At 44.7% G+C, this 23,317-nt stretch overlaps 1 protein-coding gene across 1 annotated transcript in view; it reads left to right on the forward strand.

Annotated features, from left to right (window-relative positions):
* Window positions 1–23,317, forward strand: part of lrp1bb (low density lipoprotein receptor-related protein 1Bb) — a gene marked incomplete at its 5' end in the record, with an annotated part of 421,412 nt that overhangs the window by 114,260 nt on the left and 283,835 nt on the right. The window contains one exon of the mRNA XM_083638437.1: window positions 2,361–2,483. Coding sequence (XP_083494563.1) covers window positions 2,361–2,483 — 123 coding nt within the window. The remainder of the gene's footprint in view (window positions 1–2,360; window positions 2,484–23,317) is intronic.

The raw sequence follows: 23,317 nt of genomic DNA on the forward strand, positions 1-23,317 counted from the left end.
TACAGTATCTAACATGATAGTGGATCACTCAGCTCATGATGAAGCTCAGTGCCAAATACAGGGGACAAGATGTTCTGTGGTGAAGCTCAGTGCTAAATACAGGGGACTAGATGTTCTGTGATGAAGCTCAGTGCTAAATACAGGGGACTAGATGTTCTGTGGTGAAGCTCAGTGCCAAATACAGGGGACTTCGATGTTCTGTAAAATGTGGGAAAAAAATAAAAGAAACTAGACTGGACTGGACCACTTACCTTTGATGGGTCCATTGTTACAATCGCTTGTTGCAGGGCCAAGCTTTGTTCTAAACCCACAGAGCTTTATTTTAAATTCTAGCCAATATCCCAAGGGTTTCAATTATACCAAATATGTCATGATAAATTACAGGGGGATGTGAACAAAATGATGCATAGTAGGCTACATGTAGTTTTTCCATTTGATGTAATGGTGCAGCCATTAAATGGCGCCTTGGGTTTGAATATCACTGGATTGAAGCAGCCAGAGCTCCAGTGACATGTTGGAATGAGCATATGTAATAATAATAATAATGAGAATATGTTTTGACATTGTTGTACAGTAGCTATGCAGAAAATGGCTGAAAGTTTTATTTTCCTAACTTCGAAGCAACTGAAGGGGAATTTAAGTTTGAGGCTTAATTGATTCACTAGGAAGGTGCTGGACTCTCTAGCACCTTCCTATCCCTAGAGAGTCGGGATTTGAGGGTGGGTCTGATTAGTGACCGTGGTCTGAAAGATTTGTGCTTGTTGTTTGATATAGAAGTGACGATCTGCATGGAGGCTCTCAACTGTTATCAAGTTGTCAACTTGTTTAGCTGAAGATCACAATATTATACATATATATATATATATAATATACGAGATGTGTTTTGAAAGATGTTATTTGGTTACGAACATTGGCCTCCATTTTTTGTTACAAAAAAAAACAGTGCAGCATTTTCTCATGTAATATCTACCTTGTGATACACACACACACACACACACACACACGCGCGCCCGCCCCCGTTCAACTTTTTAAAATGTATTCCCTTTTTTAAAAGTAGTGAATTGAAGCGTCTGATTTTGGAATGATCAATATGCTCACACTTTTAAGAACGCCCCCCTTTTAAAACGCACGGTGAGGGGGAAAAAAAGGCTTTGCATATTTCAGAAGAGACCTTGAATCAAATAGCAAGATTTCACATAGATTGCGTGGGGGCGGGGGAGTATAAGAGGTAGAATGGATGAGATGTTTGACCTTTTCAGATTTGTCCCTGGGTAGTGAATTTGCTGGAGGGTGCCGGGGGCAAAAGGAGCAGCGGTGCGTTGAATTATCACTCCCACTGTTCAAACGGCGCGGAGCCGCTCTCCCACTCGCTTCCACTCCCTCCCACCGCTAATGGGTTAGGAACACACTGGGAGAGAGGCGGGGCCCGGGGGGGGGGGGGGGGGGGGTAGAGCGGGAGGGGGAGGGGCCTGTTTGATTGTGTGTGGGTTAACTCCTCCCCGGCACCGAGGAGAAGGTAGCGCTAGGTCACATTGCGGTGTCAAATCTTTAGCAAAAGCCAGTGTCACTCCCCCTGAATGATGAAGCCAAGTCTCTGACAGCTGCTGGCAGGAAAACATGTCAACACTCTGACAGATGCCTGCTGTATTGAAAGGCTGTGATGACTTTTTAGTCGACTGGGCTTTCACTACCCCCCCCCCCCCCCACACACACACACACACACACACACCCCTCCCCCCACCCCCCTCCCCACACACACACCCACCGCCCCACCTCCCCCAAATCAAAGCACACCACCCGAGGAGGCAAAGAGATAAGAACAAACTTGCCAACACGGCTTTGTAATAGTTTGCCAAGGCGCGGAGGACATTACGTCTTTGTTAGATGAGAGCGGCTGTCACAATCACAATGCCTGCCCGACGTGTTCTAAGTCTCTTCTCAGCAGCGGGCTAATCTTCTGGAAGAAAAATGTATGGCGGCTTCGTGTTTCCGACGAATTACGAATCTCGAGCTGTGCGACAAAAGGATATGAGTCAATTAACTGCCAAGCTGTTCAAACGGTCAGCAACACTTCCACACATTTACTCAGAGAGGTCACCGCTTTTATCCATGTTCCATTCAGCTGTGTATGCTTCCGCTGCAGATGACCTCACTCGCAATACGTTCACAATAATAATCATTGTCTAGCATCATCAATGCCATCTCACCCACACCATATTTTGCTCGGTTGAGATGAGAAGCCACTCCGTGTTTTGTGATGAAACACGCCACTCACCCATTCGCTCTCCATTCTCCTCATGCTGCATCTTCTCTGTGTCTTTCTCCACCTCTCCACCCTTCCCTCCCCTCACTCCATCCAGAAGCCATCTTGTGTGACGTCGGGGAGTTTCACTGTCACGACGGGCACACCTGCGTCGCCGAGGCCTGGCTCTGTGACGGAGAGCCCGACTGCCCCGACGCCTCCGACGAGACCGACCACACCTGTAAGTCGCTCATGTCCATCTCATTCCTGACTCATGGTCAAGCTGTCATACAGAAGGCTGCCACACAGCAGTCAGTGTGTCTGGTAATGACAGAATAAGTGCCGGTGTGACATGTTAACATCTACCTATGATGAGAGGCCAGCAGAAGTACTGTGGCTTGGCTTATTACACGTGCTATTGCCTGGGATAGTCTTCTTGTTTGTTACACTTAATAAAAATCCTATACATCATTTCTTGCGGAGATTTTTCCTATATTTTTTTATATACAAGCTTTTGTTTGGTTATGTTCCAAGGTCCATCCTGTACTCTGTTCTTCCCGCACTTGTTTGACCTGCTGGTTGTATCTTTACCTTCAAAAATAAAAAATAAAATCTAATATTCAGAATTGAGGGAGCTGCAATTGGGGCGCTCTGATTGCATATGCAATCAGTCATAATCTCAGAGTTTAAATAATTATGCTACAGTCAATTGACAAAAATCCGCAGGGATGCCATTATGGCAGTAATTACATACTGCCTTTTATTATAACAGACTTAGTAGCTATAAGAACATCAGTTAAGAGGAACAAACATGGAATCTCAGAGACAGTAGCAGCACAACTGTCATACAAAAGTGTATGAACACTGCGAAGGCCGATGTATTCGGGGGGAGGGGCGGTCCTAAGAGATGGCACACACCTTTTTCTTTAAAAAATGGTTTAAATACATAAACTAATTTATCAATTGTGTGTGCATTTTATTTGATGCCAGTACATTGTGCTTATTGCTACTGTAGTACAGTATGTCTACAGGGTTATTAACTATAGTTCTATCAATGTTATTGCAAATCTCTACTGGTCGTCCATCGAGGCTTAATACTCCTTTATTTTCCAAAACAATGAATTGCAACAGGGCCAAAAGTGTCTGATAGGCTAAATGGATGATAAACAGAAATAGCTGCATTTGAGCATTTATCACATAATATAGTAAAACTGTGAGGAAATAAAACACAAAGGGCTCTATCTTCCCGACTTGCGTTAGTGCCCGTTTTGCGCTGGAATAGCGCCGCGCAAAGCCCTAATTGTGGGGGTGTCGGCCCGCTGCGCTTCACATCATCTCGGCGCACATCTCCATATAGGCGTGTTTATGCCCAAAAGCATTGTGGAGGTGTGGTCATGCCCATAAAACCACAGCGTCACGTCAGCAGCTTCCTCCTCACTCAGAGGGACTAGAGTGAGAGAGAGAAAGAGGGAGAGGCTGCTGCCCAAACGTCTGACTGTATGGAATGTATATTCCTTTTCGGGCTCTCTTCTCCTGCATTGGGACGGCATCCCTGGGCATATCCTCAAGGCCTGCACACACCAGCTGGCAGGCGTATTCACAAACATTTTTAATCAGTCTCTCTCCCTCCGGCAAGTTCCCCCCTGCTTCAAATCAGCAACAATCATCCCCATTCCCAAACAGCAGAAAGTGACCAGCCTCAACGACTGGCGCCCAATAGCCCTAACGCCCATAGCCAGCAAATGCTTTGAAAAGCTGGTTATATCGCAGATCCGCCCCACACTCCCCCCGGACCACAACAATACAATACAATTAGCATACCGCCCCAACAGGAGCACAGCGGATGCAGTAGCACACGTGCTCCACACCGCCCTCTCCCACCTAGAGGGGAAGGACACCTATGTGAGAATGCTGTTCGTGGACTACAGCTCAGCATTCAACACCATAGTACCCTCCAGACTGGTAAGCAAACTCAAGGATCTGGGACTAAGCAAAGCGATGTGTGACTGGATCCTGGACTTTCTAACAGACCGCCGCCAGGTGGTGAAAGTGGGCAACCTCACCTCCTCCCCACTGACCATCAGCATAGGAGCGCCACAGGGGTGCGTCTCCAGCCCCTTCTGGTATGACCTCTACACCCACGACTGCGTGGCGAACTTCGAACACCATCGTGAAGTTTGCAGACGACACATCGGTCATGGGGCAGATCTCCAGGAGCGACGAGACAGCCTACAGAAAGGAGGTGGAGGCCCTGGAACAATGGTGCCAGGACAACCACCTCTCTCTGAACGTCTCCAAGACAAAGGAGGTCATTGTAGACTACAGAAGGGAGGGGGGGGGGGGCACACACCCCCCAATCACCATCAACGGCACAGTGGTGGAAAGGGTGGACAGCTTCAAGTACCTGGGAGTCAATATCCACCAGGACCTGACATGGGCCAACCACACCGCCACTGTTGTCAAAAAGGCCCAACAGCGACTACATGGACTCAGGCGCCTGAAGAAATTCGGGCTAACGCTTAGTTCACACAGACAACCTACGCCTTGCCTTGCCTCAACCCACGCCTACGCCGAGCTGGACATGAACCTGTTACACGCTTTTGCGATCACACCGCACGCCTTTTGCACGCCGAACCTGGAGCCGAGTCACAAGCGCCTCTCCTCTCTCCCGACTGTATTTTTTCACGTGTTGTCCAGAATTGTCATGGGTAGCCTCTAGGTAAAATAAATCGGATATATTTAATGTTCTATTGATGCTGGATATGTATAACCAGGTCTGACTATAGTCGGACATTTTGGAGAGGTGATCTTGCAAGAATATGTGCTGGCACAACAACATTGTCCATCTTGCTTCTTCGGTGGCTATTCTCTCTCATGAAGATTTGTTTGCAGACAGGGAGAAAGCCCCACGTGATAGCCACCCGTCAATCTCTTTCTCTCTGCTCAACACTGTTGTAGTAACTCCATTTTATTTTGAAATTCAGTTGACTTTGCCATTTCCCACGGATATTGTCGCGTTTTTCTTTCATGGCTTGACAGAAAAGCCTGCCTGCACGCGCCTTGTCGGCTTGAAAATAGAACTCTCGCCTGAACGATAAAATCGGCAAGGCACAGGCAAGGCGTGGGTACACGCAGGGTTCACGCTCAGGCCCCTGGTGTACACAGCCTCGTTGACTAAAACGGATGCCTATTTAAAAGCGTGGGTAAAGGCAAGGCATAGGCAAGGCTTGGGTCGTCGGTGTGAACCCAGCCTAAGGCCAAAAATCCTCAGGGACTTCTACAGAGGCACCATTGAAAGCCTGCTGACTGGCTGCTTCACCACCTGGTAGGGAAACTGCACCACCATGGACCGCAGGGCGCTAAGAAGGGTGAGGCGCGCGGCCCAGCACGTAACAGGATGTGAGCTGCCAGAACTGCAAGATCTGTACAACCAGCAACCAGCATCCAATCAGGAGGTCCCTGAAGATCATCAAAGACACAAACCACCCCCACAACAGTCTGTTCTCCCTGCTACCCTCAGGGAGGAGATACAGGGTCCCAAGAGCACGCACAAATCGCTTGAGGGACAGTTTCTTCTCACAGGCCACGAGACTCCTTAACATATACAAATAGTGTAGTAGCCGTACTGTACCGCACTGTAGATGCTACCATTATGTATGACTAATGTTTAATAGTATGTTTAATTAGGTATACGCTATTTGCACCTAACAGAATGTTATTATGTTTAATTATGTTTAAAGTATGTTCATGCCATTTGCACTATGGGCAGTGAATACGCCACTGTCTGTGGCGTGTCTTACTGCTCTATTGCTCGTTGCCTCTTGTTTTTTATTTATATATCTTTTATTTTTTGCACTATGTTGTAACGGAGCCTACAGCACAAGAATTTCACACGTGATACTTGTACTACGGAGTGACAATAAAAATCTTGAATCTTGAATCTTGACTCATCTCCGCTGCGTAATTGCGCAGCGTACTGAGCCGCGATGAGTGATGCTGCTCTATTCCAAGTTGAATTTCGTTCCACCAGCACACATTTTATTAATCAGCTATTTTCTATTTGTTTCTAATATACATCGAATCCCACCAATTTAGCCCGTCATTTTCCCCTTGCTTCCCCATGCTTCCGTCACTGTCTGCTTGATGGCGACAGGGACTTCACTGTAGGCTATTCGTGACAAAACCAGACATCGAATTTTCAACAGTTAACTTTTGCAGCAGCTAGGCCTATAGGTTACTGGCTATTACGAGGTGAGGCAGTATGCCCCGTGTCTCTCTCTCTCTCTCTCTCCCCCCGACGAGGGAAGTGGAGAGGGCTTGCGGCGCTAGTAAACGTATAATGGTTGTAAAATAAATTTTGCTTTTTATTTTCTCTTACCCTCTCCTACCTAAAGTAATCAAATGTTACACCACAGACCTGTATGGTCGGGAATTATGTAGCCTAATAAAACCATGACAAACGAATTCTCATTTTTATTTTTAAATCAAGGTGTGTTTTTTCTGGAATGCAGGCTATAGTTGAAACTCAACGTGGCATTCCGAGGAGAGAAGAGTGTGTGCAGGCGCGAGGAGAGTGACATCCATGCCGTGCGTAAATGTATCCAAGCAAGGATTTCCTGTACTGCACGAAGAATACTGTCTGCGATCAGACGTACGTCTGCGTTTGCCCTAAAACCAGCTATTTCCTGGCGTTAAAATTGACAGCACCCAAGGCGATTTTTTCTAACACTTTACGCTGTAACGCCTATTTTGGAACAGGCAACTCATAAACCTCTCTTTGCGCTCGGCAAATACCGACGGTATCTTCACCACAGTGCTAAATGACACTTGCGCAAGACACATGATAGGCTAGAGGCCCACCGACACGCCTGGGCCACGCCTACACCTGTGTCATCACAGCGCAAAACTGGATGGTGGAGGCAGATATCTGGGAAGATAGCAATAAACAAACGCAGCGCAAAGGCAGCGCAAACGATAGCGCCGTACAACGATAGGGCCCTAAATGCGAGCAAGAGTGAGTAGCATAATAAGCGCTGAAATGCTCTTCTGAATGTGAGGAAATAAAACAGTGGGCCAGTTGCTCTCAGCACTCAGAGAGCTGATGTGTCTGCTGTGTGAGAGAGCTTCCCTGTTGTGCACCTCCAGCTAGTTGCAGGCAGTAGAACAAGGCATAGGTTGAGGTGATGTCTCATCATAGACGCTGGGTTAGCTGGCTCAGCCTGGCTGGGGGTGTGGTCAGGGTGGGGTAAATCCCCCGTTTTGTGGGCGTTCCCACACATGCCGACTGTCTCTATACCAGCTCCTGTTCTTAGCCATGTGCTGTTAATATGCAGTATATCAAACCAAACATGTCAATGATAAGTGTAACGTCCAGGATCTTGTGAAACACCAGAGCAGGGCAGCAATGGCTAGTTGTGCTGCACTTATTCCCCCCGTTTTCATCCCTGTGGAGCAGACAGCTGTCTGTGTGAGCTGGATGGCAATTCTAGCTGGTTCATTGTTACCAAATACAATGTCATTCTCCACTGATTCACTGATGGAAGGTTGTTTGCCGTGGGTTGGGGAAGATGGTCCAATGCCGATTGTCGGTTGGAAATACTTGTACAGCATGTTTTCACAATAGTCCGACTAGACAACGTATCACAATGAAAATAGAGTCGATAGGCCTTCACATCCTTAGAAACATTTCAAACTACTTTCACAATTTCAACAGTACAGTAGTGCATTTGTGAGGATTAAACAGTCAAGACTATAAGACTGCAGTCCAAAGTAAGAAAGAAAAGGAAACTAGTTTGATAATACCTACAGTACCAACCAGATAAGTGATAGCTAGCTAGATATAGACAGCTTGTTGCCTATTAGAAAAACGGCGTAAAAAATCTGAACATTTTAATAATTCAGTAATTTAATAAAAGGGATATTTGTTGGTCGGACATGGATTTTGCTGCATGGAAGACAACATTATTAATTTTCCATATCCATCCATAAGTCTTCAACATAAGTTTGAGTCAGACACAGAGAAAGATCTGTCAAAGCTGTATGTAGCAAAAGAGAGTTATGATACTATGATACTACAGTAATACTGTTGTTTTCGGACCCCAGTAGAATAGCCACAGCAGTTGCTACAGCTAATGGGGATCTTAATAAACTAAAGTAAACTAAACTATTTCCCAGTCATGGAAAGACAGCATTTCCTACAGCTGAAATATTTTAATTCTAAAATTTAAGAGCGCTCTCAGTTGTTGCCGTGACTTCTGAAGTGTTAAAACTCCATCAAAGTGCTCCTCAGTCACCTCTCTTCCTTAAGAAGAAAGCAATTTGTAGCAATGAGTTGTGCAATGAAACTTCTTTCAGAGGCTTTAAGAGAATTTGAAGGCAGAATCAGAAGAAAAAACATGTCCACTTTAATTAGACAACAGTTGTTTGAACCTTGTGTTTTTTTATACTGACTGTATAAAGCTGGGCTCATTTGTCAGAGTCTTGTAATTACAGAATGACAGCCTGCCGACAGCCTATATAATTATATAGTTTTTGGTTACACTCGACCAATTGTGACATCACTGATAATGTCACAATGTCTATGACATCAGTGATGATCCCCATGTCTATGACATCATCAGAGATGTCACTCGAGCAATTGTGATGTTTTTTCACTCGAGCAATTGTGACGTCATCAGTGAGTGATGCCATCAGTGATACGAAGTTGCGCAATTGTGCGCTGCGCAATAGAGCAGGCGAGGTCACACAGCAGCCGAGCTGCAGGCGAGGCCGCGCGGCAGCCGAGCTGCGTATGCAAGCTGCAGGGCCAGCTCGGCGAGCTGCAGGGCGGGCACAGTTTTCAAGAGATTTTAATTAAAACAATGGTGCTTTAAATTATGAGAATTATTCAGTGTTTCTTGCTTGTCTTGCATGATTTAAAACTACAGTAGAAATAAGTGTCAGTCTTTTCTGTCCATCTTTTATCATTATCTACAAATAAAGCTAATATAGCATTAGGAAGCAAGGGAGCTGCCATCGACAGGGCACTCTGCATGCCTTCAGTGATATCTCTAAGTTTAACTAATTATGCTACATTCAGTTGAAAGAAAACCCTCAGGGATGCCATTATAAAACTACATGCTGTCTTGATTATAACAAAGACGTACCAGCTATGCAGCAGTAGTTATAAGGAACAAACATGGGGATAGGGGTTGTTGTTGCATTGATGCATACTATATTCATTTGTACATTTGGATAAGGCAATTAGCATTTCTATGAAAAAGCGTCAGTACAAAGCCATTCACATTGCTTATTCTCCATTCATTAAGTTGATCTTAAAACTACTAAAACAAGTGGTAATCCTCAATTTAATGTTTTACCACCATGGTACATGGTAAAGTCCTGTATACTATTCACCTTATGTTGCCCCGCCCACTTTTTCTCTTCCTTGTCAGACACAATTGTATATTGTTGTTCCGGTTCAGCGGTAGCCGGCGGGTTGCATTGTAAACATCAATAAACTGTAAACTACGAATGAAGTTTGGCAACATTCAGCAGCTACACTGCAGCGAGTGTGGCCAACTTCAGTTACATGCTCATAGCGTTGGTGCGAGGAGCCGATGGCTGTAGGCTACATGGTCGGTATAACGTTAGTTACAAAAGCACGTTGACAGTGTTTTCTCACTGCCAGTAGGGGTTGACAGATACTAGCTAGTCCGGCTGGTCACACAGCCAGCGCTCCTCACTGCTCGTTAATAATTTCCAAATAGGCGCTATTCTGACTGGTCACATATTTGGATTCTTATCCGAAAAAAATATTAAAACTTTATACGTTTTTTGTTGTTGCTTGGAAACAGCTTTTGGGCAAGTCTAAAAATGATAAAGGTAGGAGTAATCTACTTCCGGGTCTAAAACGGAATAACGATTACAAGATGACGTTATGCAGAAGCCTCCTGATATGGGCAAATGATAAGGTGAATACAGGAGTAAGTTGCTGTGACGTTTATCATGGTGGTGTGTCTCTCTCTGTCTGTCTGTCTGTCTGTCTGTCTGTCTGTCTGTCTGTCTGAGTGCCTGTCTGTCTGTCTGTCTGTCTGTCTGTCTGTCTGTCTGTCTGTCTGTCTGTCTGTCTGAGTGACTGTCTATCTTTCTTGTGCACACAATAACTCCAGAAATATGCATGATAGAAGCTTCACACCACAGGCTCCCCCTGCTGCACCTTTCTGCACATTTGCATATTAATGAGGAAAACTGAGTTTGCTCAAACTGCTATAACTTCGTAATGTGTTCAAATTTGGAGTTTGTATTAATACCACCGACGCGGGATGTGAACATGCATGTTGACCAAGAAATGTTTGCTATTTATTGCAATAATTGCAATCAGTGGCTTGACTAATACCCTAATTAGCATGTTTTACTGGTTATGGTATATTGAGCTCAAGTGCCTCTTGTTTGATGTTGCCTCCATCTTTTTTGCTCAACACTCATTGCTGTGGTGTTTCTATTACAGATCACCTGTCAATCAAACAGTATGTCCAGTACTGTGATGTCTTTTTCCTTGGATTTTGTGTTGATGCACTCTGAATTTCTGTAGGTGGTGCTCTTGTCTTTGTCCGTTCAGCCATGGTGGCTATCTCTGCTATGATCAGTTTCTCTTGTATTTATTTCAAAATGTATCACTTACTGTGTCGCCGTTTACAGCAGAACTCGTAAAAAGCGTTCATGAATTTGGTCTAGGTTAAATTGTGATTGCGTTGTATAAATCAGCGATAGCGAATAGCAAAATAGCTTCATAATTTATATGAAAATGTCCCAGATTATGACTTTAAACTGGAAAGCAAGGCACAGCTATGACATGAGAGTAGTGCATGTTACAGACCAGTAAATATTTAAGATGAGCGTGAAAATAATTCAGCCTTTAAACAAATGCCTCTTCAAGGAACATTTATGTACATGCATGTATGCAAATGAGGTACTCTAGGGCTCTGTTGACGGATTCCCACAGACTTTTTTATGGATCCTCTGATTGTTCACCTATGATCTCTCTCTCTCTCCCTCTCTCTCCCTCTCTCTCTCTCTGTCCCTCTCTCTGTCTCTCTCTCACTCCCCCCTCTCTCTGTCTCTCTCTCTCTCTCTCTCTCTCTCTCTCTCTCTGTGTCCCTCTCTCTGTCTCTCTCTCACTCCCCCCTCTCTCCATGAGTCATCTTCTGATATTGTGCTAAATTATTGGAGCTCTCCAAGCTTGCTGTGGGCCCAGTCGTTTAATCTCCACAAGGTATTTCATTATCATTTGGATTAATGCTGGCTCCATTTTATTTACAATGCCTGTGGAGAGAAAACTTGCATATTCCTCTTGGGAATTCGGCACAGCTCATTATCATGGATTATGTATTGATTGAAAGGGGAATTAGATCAGCTTTGCCCTGCAAACAGATGGAGGGATTGGAATGGATTTTGCCTCCTTATATATACAACAGCCAGAGCTTCTGTAACCTGTGCAAAAATAGATCCTTTATATAGGTTGATGTGCGCTCCAAACCATAGAGGATTAAAATAAGGGTGCTGATGGAATTCAGCAAGGTGTGAAGTCACCAGTGCTTTGATTTCAGTGTGAATATTTTGGGCTCTCCATGTACTGTATAGAGGAATTTATGATCTAAAGAAAAAGGCGAGGTAATGCGTTACGCTCCTGTCTTCTAGAAATGTAAAAATGGTGGAGCCGCCGTTGGCCTGTCTCCTCCCCGCTCTCCGCTGCCTCTGTCAGGGAGATGCAATCACTGCATCTTCAGACCCCTGCGAGGAGGAGGAGAGGGAGGAGAGGGAGGAGAGGGAGGGTGTTTTACTACCTAGAGACTAGAGGGAGGCGTTGGTTTACCCGCTCAACCGCAGGCCTCCTGAGACTGGACAGCTGACGGCGGTTATCCAGGGAGCCGGGGAAGACAGCCCGCGCTCCAGTAATGGCTAAAGAAAACCCAGCAAAGTGGCAATTCTCCAATTCCAGAGCGGGCCGGTCCACGGCACGCAGGCCCTTTTCTATGGCAGTGACGAGTGGAACCTTTACTGTATTCGGAGACAACGCAGCAGAGGTGCGTGCGGCGAGGCACATTTGCCTAGGCTAGGGTCATCGCATTCCCAGTTTGTGCATCGTACTTACAGGGAAGTGTCAGGGCCGTCTGGGGACATGCATACAGATCAGCTGTTTACTCTGCGTTTCAGATGAAGTGCGAGTGCCATAATTCACTTTCTGCACTCCTGCTGTCTATTTTTGTGTTTATTCAAACTTCCACTAATGCCTACAGGCTGTCAACATGCAACTCTCTCCCAATATTGACGCTGCACGCCTGCTAACAGTCTCACAACTTCAAGCCTTCGTAAATCCTTCAGGAAAACATTGCATGGCTGTTGGGCTCGTCTCAGCAGCGCTGCCATGAAGAGCTTTGTGAATCTTTTGGTAAAGATGGAGACCGCTGAACCCCCCCCCATCCCCACCCCCATCCCCCCCACCCCCGATTGAATTGTCACCCCCAGAGGACGAGACAAATAAACGGGGTCAGCAGCTGCCTTGTGGAAAAACACAGTCACGCAGCGTCGCCAAGGCTCCGTCTCATGGCTCCGTCTCATGGCTGCCGCTTGGCTCGACCCGATCAACATCGAGGTCAAGAGGGAGGGGACTGTTCAAAGACAAGTCTCCTCTGGGGTTTCTGCCACTTATTCCCCTGCATCGAGAGGGGGGGGGGGGCTTAAAGTGCCCGCCTCTCTGTACCAAGTTCAACAGTCAGTATCCAGAGAGACCGAGAGAGGGAGGGGGAAAAGCAGCATCTTAGAGGAGAGACACGGCTGTGTATTTCACTGTTGTGCCTCAGAGTAAGTTTTAGCAATTTACTTCCTAGAGTGTGGTTCACTCCATGTGAGCAATTATGGCATCTGGGCAAGTTTTGGAAATCAACGAAGCATTTACTTGTTTTTCCTTTAAATGCGCAGGCTACGGCTGTATATAATTGCTTTACGCACTTTTGATCTAGCTCCATTTCTCTGAAGATATTCCGTATTGGGTGGCGCATTTCCGCAGCAGTAGGCATGCTCAAACTTTCAACCAAGCTTTTAAAAAGGCGTAAGATGAAAGAGGCGTTTCAAGTGTCAGTGGGCGAGTGCCGAGCATAGCTTCTGAGCAAAGTGAGCACCATGAATGCAGTTTTACTCATTACTCTTGAGTTCAAGATAAAAGTCTTAATTTTGGATCATTGAAAAGTTATCCTGCCAGACACGTGACTCATGTAATTTGGTCCAAGTCTCAAGCAAGTCCCAAGTCATTCTTTACTTGGGCAAGTCAAGTCACAGTTTATGTCAAGTCACTGGCGCCGGAACAAGGGGGACATGGGGACATTTTGTCCCCCTTAAAATTTGGTCCCCCTAAAAAAAAAAAAAAAAAAATTTTTTTTTTTTTTTTTTTTTTTTTTTAATCTGAGGGGCCAACTGCCCCTGACGCTTAGAGCCCACTTTACACTGTTTACACAGCCTGTGATGCTTGTTAAAGCCGTGATCATTGTGGGATTATTACACCTGAGACAGACAGACCCAGGGATCAAGTTACAGAGAGCCCACTTTACACTGTTTACACAGCCTGTGACACTTGTTAAAGCCGTGATCATTGTGGGATTATTACACCTGAGAGACAGACAGACCTGGACTCTGTACTGCACTCACTGTCATTGGCTGCTGCTATAATCGTATACGGTTATTGTTATTTTATTTTTGTGTTGAGATGACAAGTTTTGCACTGTGTTTCGAAGTGATAATAATAATAATAATAATAAGTTCAGTGTTTCTGCCTGTGTTGCTGTCTGTTGTAGTGTAATTATGAAATGACCTAAAGGGAGAGCAGGTCACCAAGTGAGTGAGAAAAGGAAAAATACTGAATAATTACATCACTACAGTATAATCCTAATGTTAATTTAAAATGAGATATTCATCTAAATATGGCTAAAAATCATCCAAACGTCCATAGAAACGTCCATTTTTCGTCGGCGCCCATTAGGGCGCCGATAAAAAAAAAAAAAAAAAAAAAAAAAAAAATTGTGTCCCCCTTATTGCAAACTCGTTCCGGCGCCACTGTGTCAAGTCAAGTCCTTAGTTAAGGCAAGTCAAATACCAAGGCAAGTCACACTACATTCTTACCTGCAGTACCAGTATCATTCACATGGGAAAAAGAAAAGAAAAGTGATGACTCTTGGCTGGGCATGTAGCGATATACCGTTTTAAGGTATACCGCCATATCAAACAACCACGGTTATCATACTATAAGCTTTCCCTGTAATACCGTGCCCACAATATGTTGTGTAACATGTACGCTGCCGCACGCCACTACAAATACAGTTCATAATGGAGGACCTAAACATTCTCATATTAGTTTCAGTCTCAGATCAATAAAGGAATTTTTTCTCCCAAAAGCAAAATAAGTTTTTTTTTAGGAGCCATAGTGCGTTTCATTAAGGGGGGGTAATATACCATGAAATACCGTATACCTTGATATTTTGATAGATATCGTACAGCACCTTGCCCTACTGTGAAATGTCATATTTGCGGCCGCCATGATGATGATGTGATTTGATAGAGCCTATAAAGATCTATAGGCTACTGCGTGTATGTAACCACCAGAACTACCAAATAGTCTAGAGTGGGAGGGTGTAAGGCAGTGGTTCCAAAACCTTTTTTGTCTTGTGACCCCACTTTGATGTCACAAAACTCTAGTGACCCCAGACATTCAAAACACAGACACTTTTTGCACAAATTAATTTGTTTTTGATCATGTAATAATTTGTATTACTATGCTTCAAGTAAACATTCATTTTAGACCACATTAGGCTATTTCATGTAATTTCATTGTGAAGGGCAGCCAGAGGCAGAATAGCCAGGGCGAGCCCCAGATTAGTGATTTTTATTTTATTTTCAAGGCTGCAAATTAATACTGAACAAACAAGGACAATCAAATTAAACAATGGATAATAAAAATGGGGGCGGTGACTAAGTAGGCTACAAATATGCGCTATATCTGGTTAACACAGACCCCATGAATAGGCCCACAGCTCAGTTTCTGCAGCATATTGCTAAACAGGCCACCTCCCTGAAGAAAGACGTTTCTATTAATAAGGGGGGGGGGGGGGGTCACGCGTTATGGCTCTATGCATGACAATTACCATTATGTATTTACATTTACATTTTTTGCATCAAAATCAACAAGACTTCCAGTAGTTAACAATAAGTGGTATTGATCGTTTAGCAGTGCCAAACTAAGAGTCAGAGGTGCTTCACTTTCAGAGTATGTATTATGTATTTTTGTATTAATATTACATTTTAGGTGACCCTATTTTAATTCCATGCGACCCCACTTGGGGTCATGACCCCAGGCTTGGGAAAGCCTGGTGTCATGACTAACAAGTGCTTCTCGTTGAAAAACAAGTCAGGTTGATTGACAGGGTAGTCATCCAATCATGACAATGCCATTCCCAGTGTGCACTCGCATACCAAGTAACGTTACACAGACACTTGAAATGTGGAGTGGACGATCGGGCTACTAAAGTATAATTCATTTTTCCTTTCTAATTGAGACATGGAAAATGGTCAAAAATCGAAATTGAAGAATGAAAAACAGTAAAAAATAAAATAAAATTGAAGCTGAAAATCTTTTTTCAAACAATCGAAAAACACAAAAACAATCAAAGTCTGACCCCATTTTTCATTTTGGCCATTCCATTTTTATCATTATTCATGTTGGATTGTAAAAATGCAAAATTAACATTGAAAAGTAAAATTCACTTGTAGGGTCACTCTTTATTTTGTGTGGAGGCAGGGCCAGCCCTAGGCATAAGCGAACTAAGTGGGTGCCCTGCCTGCTAAGGGCCCAGAAATAATGTCAATGGTAATCATACAAAAACACAATATTGTGTTGTACAGCCTGGCTAGCTAAATACTACTGGTTCATCTATTCCCGCAGCCTCTGTCAGACCTGGTGATCACACCCATGCCCACTTTTGATGCAAGCACAGTCAGACTAACGTTACTGTAAGTTACAGTCCTCAGCGTTGATGCAGCGAAAAGTAGTATCACAAAACATATCTTTTTGGAGCAGAGAAAGAAATTAAGAAAACAGAAGACGGAACAAAAAAAACAGAAAGGTAAATGTATGTTTGCATTTCAGCTGGGTGTCTGGGCGATATATTTACAGTAGGTTTGCAAATGATCAAGCATTGACATAGATAATAGTCAATAGTATTGGCGGCACCAAGGCACTGGGGGCCCCCCAAATCAAAGTATGCTTATGGCCCCATAAAGGCTTGGGCCGGCCCTGTGTAGTTGAAATATCCAGGTGTGTGTGTGTGTGTCTGTGTGTGTAGCTTTGAACTTAAACTCACATTACCAAGAAAACATTCAAAAGTAGCTGACAAAGCCCCCGTGGAAACGGCACATAGGACCACTGAGAATAATGTGGGCCTGCCTGCGATGAAGCTGCAGTAACTACACTCAGGGTGTTTTGGGCTGCCGATCAGCATCCTGCGGGGTATTTTATCTGGCAAGTCCCATATTGAAATAAATGTATCACAAATGTGTCTGGTCCCCATGAGAATTGGCGGCAGTAGGATGGTGGTTTAGGGGGTAATGTAGCGTAGCACCTTGTTATTGAGCTGAAGGACGGGCCCTTTTGCATTATGTAACATTTGCTTCCCTACCTCTCTGTCTTTCTCTCTGCGCCGAGACGCAAGCCTTCTGTTGACTCATCAAAAAAAATCCACAAACATACCATTAGTCACTGGAGCATGTTTACATCCGAATGCTGCTCCTGCATATTTTAACAGGGTCTCTTTTCCCTCTTTGAGTGTCGAGATTCACGAGCCCATAAAATGTGCATGCTTTAGCTTTAGCGTTGCTGTGTCCTACTAAGTAAGGGGGGTATGCTCGAGGCATGAGAATGCTTCCAGGTGATCTTCTCATTGCACTATGCCTTCAACGTTTCATGTGGGATTGGAGTGTCGGTGCAGCTGAAGGTAATTGGATCTGGTGTTTAGTTCCTCGGCCCCGCATCTGAGCCTTCTGCGTGATTAGAGATCAAATGCAGCTCGTTGGCCTCTGCTGCCATCCCCGTCTTCAACCTGCCTTGCATCCTGCTTTCAGTCATCTCAATCTGTTGTTTTCTTTGCAGCCAGAGAATTTTTTTTTTTTTTTTTTTTTTACTCTGTCTGTCTCTCTCTCTCGCGCTCTGTACAGTTGGAGCAGAACTCGTATACACTTCCCCAAGCTTGTGCCATCTGCTGTACCGGTAGCGTTAGTAGGCGGGAAACAGACACAACAAATATGGTGTGTGTGTGTGTCCCCGTGTGGCTGTGTGCTGTTGAAAGTGTACGCGAGCATCATGTGTGAAGGCACTCGATGATTCGAAGTCCTGATGATTAAGACCTCCGGTGCCGTTTTTGCATTCACGACAAGTCAGCCGACCTCTTTGCCCTTGACATATCATTTGCTCGTATTCCCCCCTGCTCCGCTGCCTCTATTTCTGCGGTTTAGCAGGCTGTGTTTGAACGATCTTTTTGGAGAAAAGGTTTGGGTTGAGAATGAGTTTGGCTTCCCGTTGTCACTCTGCCGCCCACGCGGTGTCTCATCCATTGTCAGAAGTGGTGATAGGCTGGGAGGAGCACACCAGCGCTTTGTCTTCGCCGCCACAGCGCCTGTCTCAACAGTTTGCTCCATTGACAGATTTTGCCGTTTGTACTCCTCCCCAGTAGGAGCAGCGTTGTAAAGGACGGCATCTCGGCTTGTCATCTGAAGCGCCAGAGAAAGAGCATATTTTATGACCTGACATGCTGGCTGTCATGTAACCGTAGTGTGACATTAAAGGACTAAAGCCTGTATTAGCCCCCTGTTGCTGCTGTGCGGCGGAGCGCTGCCAGCTTTAAATCACAACAAACACAGTTGACATATATTATATATGAGGACCGCACCGCACAACGAAAGCGAGAAGCAGCAACATCTCAATGGCGAGCGTGCGCCAATGAGCGTGCATCACTGAAATCGACCGCCATTTATTTATTAATCATGAATAATGGATAATATAATAGAGACAGTCGGTCTGTGTGGGAACGCCCACAAAATGTTACTGCGGCTGGCACGCGAGACTAGACGGTGGGGTAAAACCACCCGTATATCTCAATGGGCTGACTCACCAAAGGACGGTGCTGCGGCTCTACACTACAGGATTGGGGATTCAAAAGCAGGTACATACTGTAGACGTCTGTTCGGACGTTACGTTCACTGCGGGGGTTGAATCCCTGATCCTGTCTGCCTGGGCCGCCGTGGGCCAGGCTAGCAGCTAAATGCTAACTCTGCTGCAGTGGAAGAATGGGAGGATTTACCCCACGCTGATCCACTGAACAAGTCAAGTCAAGTTTATTTGTATAGCCCTAATTCACAAGCATGTCCCAGAGGGCTTCACGCATCTATGACGAGACACTGACCTATAGATAGAAAAAAGCGATGGCCTACAGTTAGGGATGTCACGATACTAGAAATTCTACTTCGATACCGATACCATTTTCGATACCACGGAGGGGGGGATGACAACACATTAAGAGACATAAAAAATAGACAAAGATAGATGGACGGACAGACGTACTACACGTCTCCATAATCTAGGCCCGATAAAACTCATTAAAAAATGTGCACTTACACAGCAGATTACCCCTGCTGTAGTACCCCTGCATCAGCCCATCAGAACACGTTGAGCAACAGATGAGCAACATACAGTAGTATGTTTGATTTTTCATTCAGATAAAGCACTGCTGGTATCCATACTGGTATCCATACTTTTAGTATTGATACTTATCGATACTATTGATACCTGTTGTAAATGAGTATTGTATCCGTTTTAAATGTTTAGTATTGATTTTTATCGATACCATCGATACTTTTGACAACCCTACCTACAGTAATGCCATTTCTTATAGCCACTTGATAAACAGTGGTCATCATAATCCAATGATAATTTGAGTTGAGTTAGAGCCAGAGAGAAATACGCATCCTCTCCCTCACTGTGTATATTCTGCTTTACAACCATCCTCATTAAAATGCCTTCCAGCAAAGAAATAACTTCATGATCACTTGATTCACACTATAGGAGGCACACTAAGGCCAGTGCAGTAATTTGGTGCCCCCAACACATTGCATATTGCAAAATAAACAAAGTCAAAGGTCAGAGCTTTCCACTAAAACTATTACATTTTCTAATGAAGGAATCCAAGGCCAAGGGATGGGAGGGTTCCTCCATTTTATTGGAAAGACATATGATGGAACTGCCCTCGATGGCATTGAGGGGGAGGTCAGTTCACCATGTCACACACACATCCAAATCACATTCTGAGTTGCTCCTTGACCCTCCGTGGTCTCAAATGCGGTTGCCACGTCTTGACTGTTGTGGTGTATGTCTAAGAGCGTGGTTGTGACAGTGCTTTGGGTTAGGAGGGGTTGTTGGTACGAATAGATATGTGTAGTTAGCATGAGCAGCGAGAGTCGCCATGGCTGGACAAAGAAAACAGCGCCACCTACAGAAACTCAATCGTCAACAGAAAATCCAAGGAAAAAGGCGTCATTTGATTTGTTCAGTTCAAGCCAACCCTTTACAGATGTTACCATGTTTAGAAATACCCTATTGCCGCAAAAGTACTGCCGTGGTGGTCAGGGTAATGGTTGTTTTTTCCCCTGTTTGTTTAAACCAGTAGGAGTCCAACAATCCACAGATTCCAATCGTATTAGTTTGTTCACTCTACAACCAAAACAGCAGAAGAAAAACTGCTGCGACAGGCGCCAGCAAACGGCTAATTTGAAACAGGTCACATCTGTACATCAGAGTCTAATTGCACTAATGACATTAGTTAGAACACATCAGTCATAAAGTAAGACTATTACTTAGTATTTATTCCTCTCATGAAAGCGTGTCAAGATTGAATACAATGCTGTATATTGTTGTACTCTGAAGAAGATAATAATGTCCTCAGTGGATATTGGTTATAGCCCCTCTGACTGTAATATATGTATTATTCATTTGAAGAATTGGTCCCAGAACAATTAGATTAGAACATTTGCATAATGGTCGGTCACAATCTCTATTGACTAATTATGTTGCTGTTTTCCAAAATTATTCAATTGGCCTTTTTCCTGTTCTTTGTGTGACGCCTCTGAAACGCAGCTTTATTGGATTGTTCCCGGCTTCACTCCTTCCTGTCTGTAGGCTGATGTATGGACTCCTTCCTGCCTGTAGGGCCTACAGACAGGAAGGAGTCCATACTGTAACTGTACATCAGCCTACAGTGTAGGCTGATATGGACTCCTTCCTGTCTGTAGGCTGATGTATGGACTCCTTCCTGTCTGTAGGCTGATGTATGGACTCCTTCCTGTCTGTAGGCTGATGTATGGACTCCTTCCTGTCTGTAGGCCGATGTATGGACTCCTTCCTGTCTGTAGGCTGATGTATGGACTCCTTCCTGTCTATAGGCTGATGTATGGACTCCTTCCTGTCTGTAGGCCGATGTATGGACTCCTTCCTGTCTGTAGGCCGATGTATGGACTCCTTCCTGTCTAGAGGCTGATGTATGGACTCCTTCCTGTCTGTAGGCCGATGTATGGACTCCTTCCTGTCTATAGGCTGATGTATGGACTCCTTCCTGTCTGTAGGCCGATGTATAGTATGGACTCCTTCCTGTCTGTAGGCTGATGTACAGTATGGACTCCTTCCTGTCTGTAGGCCGATGTATAGTATGGACTGACTCCTTCCTGTCTGTAGGCTGATGTATGGACTGCTTCCTGTCTGTAGGCCGATGTATAGTATGGACTGACTCCTTCCTGTCTATAGGCTGATGTATGGACTCCTTCCTGTCTGTAGGCTGATGTACAGTATGGACTCCTTCCTGTCTGTAGGCTGATGTACAGTATGGACTCCTTCCTGTCTGTAGGCTGATGTACAGTATGGACTGACTCCTTCCTGTCTGTAGGCTGATGTATGGACTGCTTCCTGTATGTTGGCTGATGTACAGTATGGACTCCTTCCTGTCTGTAGGCTGATGTACAGTATGGACTGACTCCTTCCTGTCTGTAGGCTGATGTACAGTATGGACTGACTCCTTCCTGTCTGTAGGCTGATGTATGGACTCCTTCCTGTCTGTTGGCTGATGTACAGTATGGACTCCTTCCTGTCTGTAGGATGATGTACAGTATGGACTCCTTCCTGTCTGTAGGCTGATGTACAGTATGGACTGACTCCTTCCTGTCTGTAGGCTGATGTATGGACTGCTTCCTGTCTGTAGGCTGATGTACAGTATGGACTCCTTCCTGTCTGTAGGCTGATGTATGGACTGCTTCCTGTATGTTGGCTGATGTACAGTATGGACTCCTTCCTGTCTGTAGGCTGATGTACAGTATGGACTCCTTCCTGTCTGTAGGCTGATGTATGGACTGCTTCCTGTATGTTGGCTGATATGCAGGGCTTCTTTATTGTACAGTAGGGCCAGGATGTATGGAGGCCAACACAATGACAGCTTCATTCCACTGTACGCTGCTGACATTACTCCTCTCCATCAAATGGCTTTGATTGAATATTCTCAATATAATTTACAACAAAGTTTGCATTGTGAGTTAATGCACACATGAGTAATGAGGTGTCAGTGGATCCGATCGGCTCTGGAACGTTGGTTTTATGATTTTGTTCTCATTTAATGTATATAATTAACGTACATGTAGCATGTGTTGATTTGCATTTTGGGGGTGAGATATGGCCATTAGGATAATTAAATTATGGTGGAAGTTTATCTTAGAGGCGATTTACACCTGGCGCTAAGATGCGTTTTCTGTGATCAGATTGCAATCAGATTGTATTTTATCACTTCAGCCTGATTCCATTTACACCTGGCGTTAACATGCATTTTCTGCAATCTGATTGCAATCTGATTGCAATCTGATTGCAGAAATGGTTGTCCTCTCAATCCTCATAAAGTTGCTGTATCCAGATTGAGAGGACACATTGCATTTACACTTGTGTTCAATGTGTACACAATGCATCCCTGACCTGATGTTAATGCCAGGTGTAAATGGCCTCATACTCTGGGTTATTCTTGTAAATATAAGAGGCCATTTACACCTGGCATTAACATGTGTTTTCTGCCATCAGATTGCAATCAGATTGTATTTTATCACTTCAGCCTGATTTCATTTACACCTGGCACTAACATGCGTTTTGGGTGAACAGATTGCAATCCGATTGCTCTCCAGCTCGAACGTCATCATGCGCGCGCCCCCTGGACGTGTGCTGCATGTTTGCATACATGCACAGGGAATAGAGGTTATTGTTAAGCTCAAATGCACAGTGAGCGTCCCCTTTACCTGGACAAAACGATGGCCGATCACCCAGCACTGCATCTATTTCTTTATAAAAAGGACACGTTGCCCTACCCCTACCCCTGCCACTTTTCTTGTTCTTGTCCTTGGCCTGTCTGTAAGCCAGTTTCAGGTGTTTAATTTTTCGCTGACGGTAGCTGTGTTTCCATCACCCTCAGAAATGCGCAAAATCTAAACATCGCAATAAAAATCGGGTAGTGGAAACACATAAATTTCGAAAAACCTCCCAAATATCGCAAAAAGTGTTTGCGCTCTCATGAGGTGGTTTTTCAGACGTGTCGATATAGCAGTTTATCGCAAAAGTGTAATGGAAACACATTTTCACGTCATGTGACCCATCTTCTCCTTTGGAAAAGGAGCGGAAAATGAAAGGAAAATGACGGAGAAAGGGTTCGATAAGCCGTGGCAAAACCTCCGCAGCAAGTGGAAAACTTTGAAGCAATGCTACCTAGCAGAAAGACAAGTGTTGTGCAAAAGCGGAGCCGGGGGAGATAGAGAATTTTTAATGGCAGAAATCGGTCCATGGTGACAGGCTGCCTGTGTGTGGCACAGCGGCGAGATGAGGGCACACACCGGTGCGGTGCTGCTGACTGAAGTGAATACAGTGAGTAATACATGTTTCAGGTGCAATGTTATACGGTAATTATAATACACGACATTCTGATT

This window comes from Poromitra crassiceps (assembly GCF_964638095.1).
Source record: "Poromitra crassiceps genome assembly, chromosome: 6".
Taxonomy (NCBI): Eukaryota; Metazoa; Chordata; class Actinopteri; order Beryciformes; family Melamphaidae; genus Poromitra; species Poromitra crassiceps.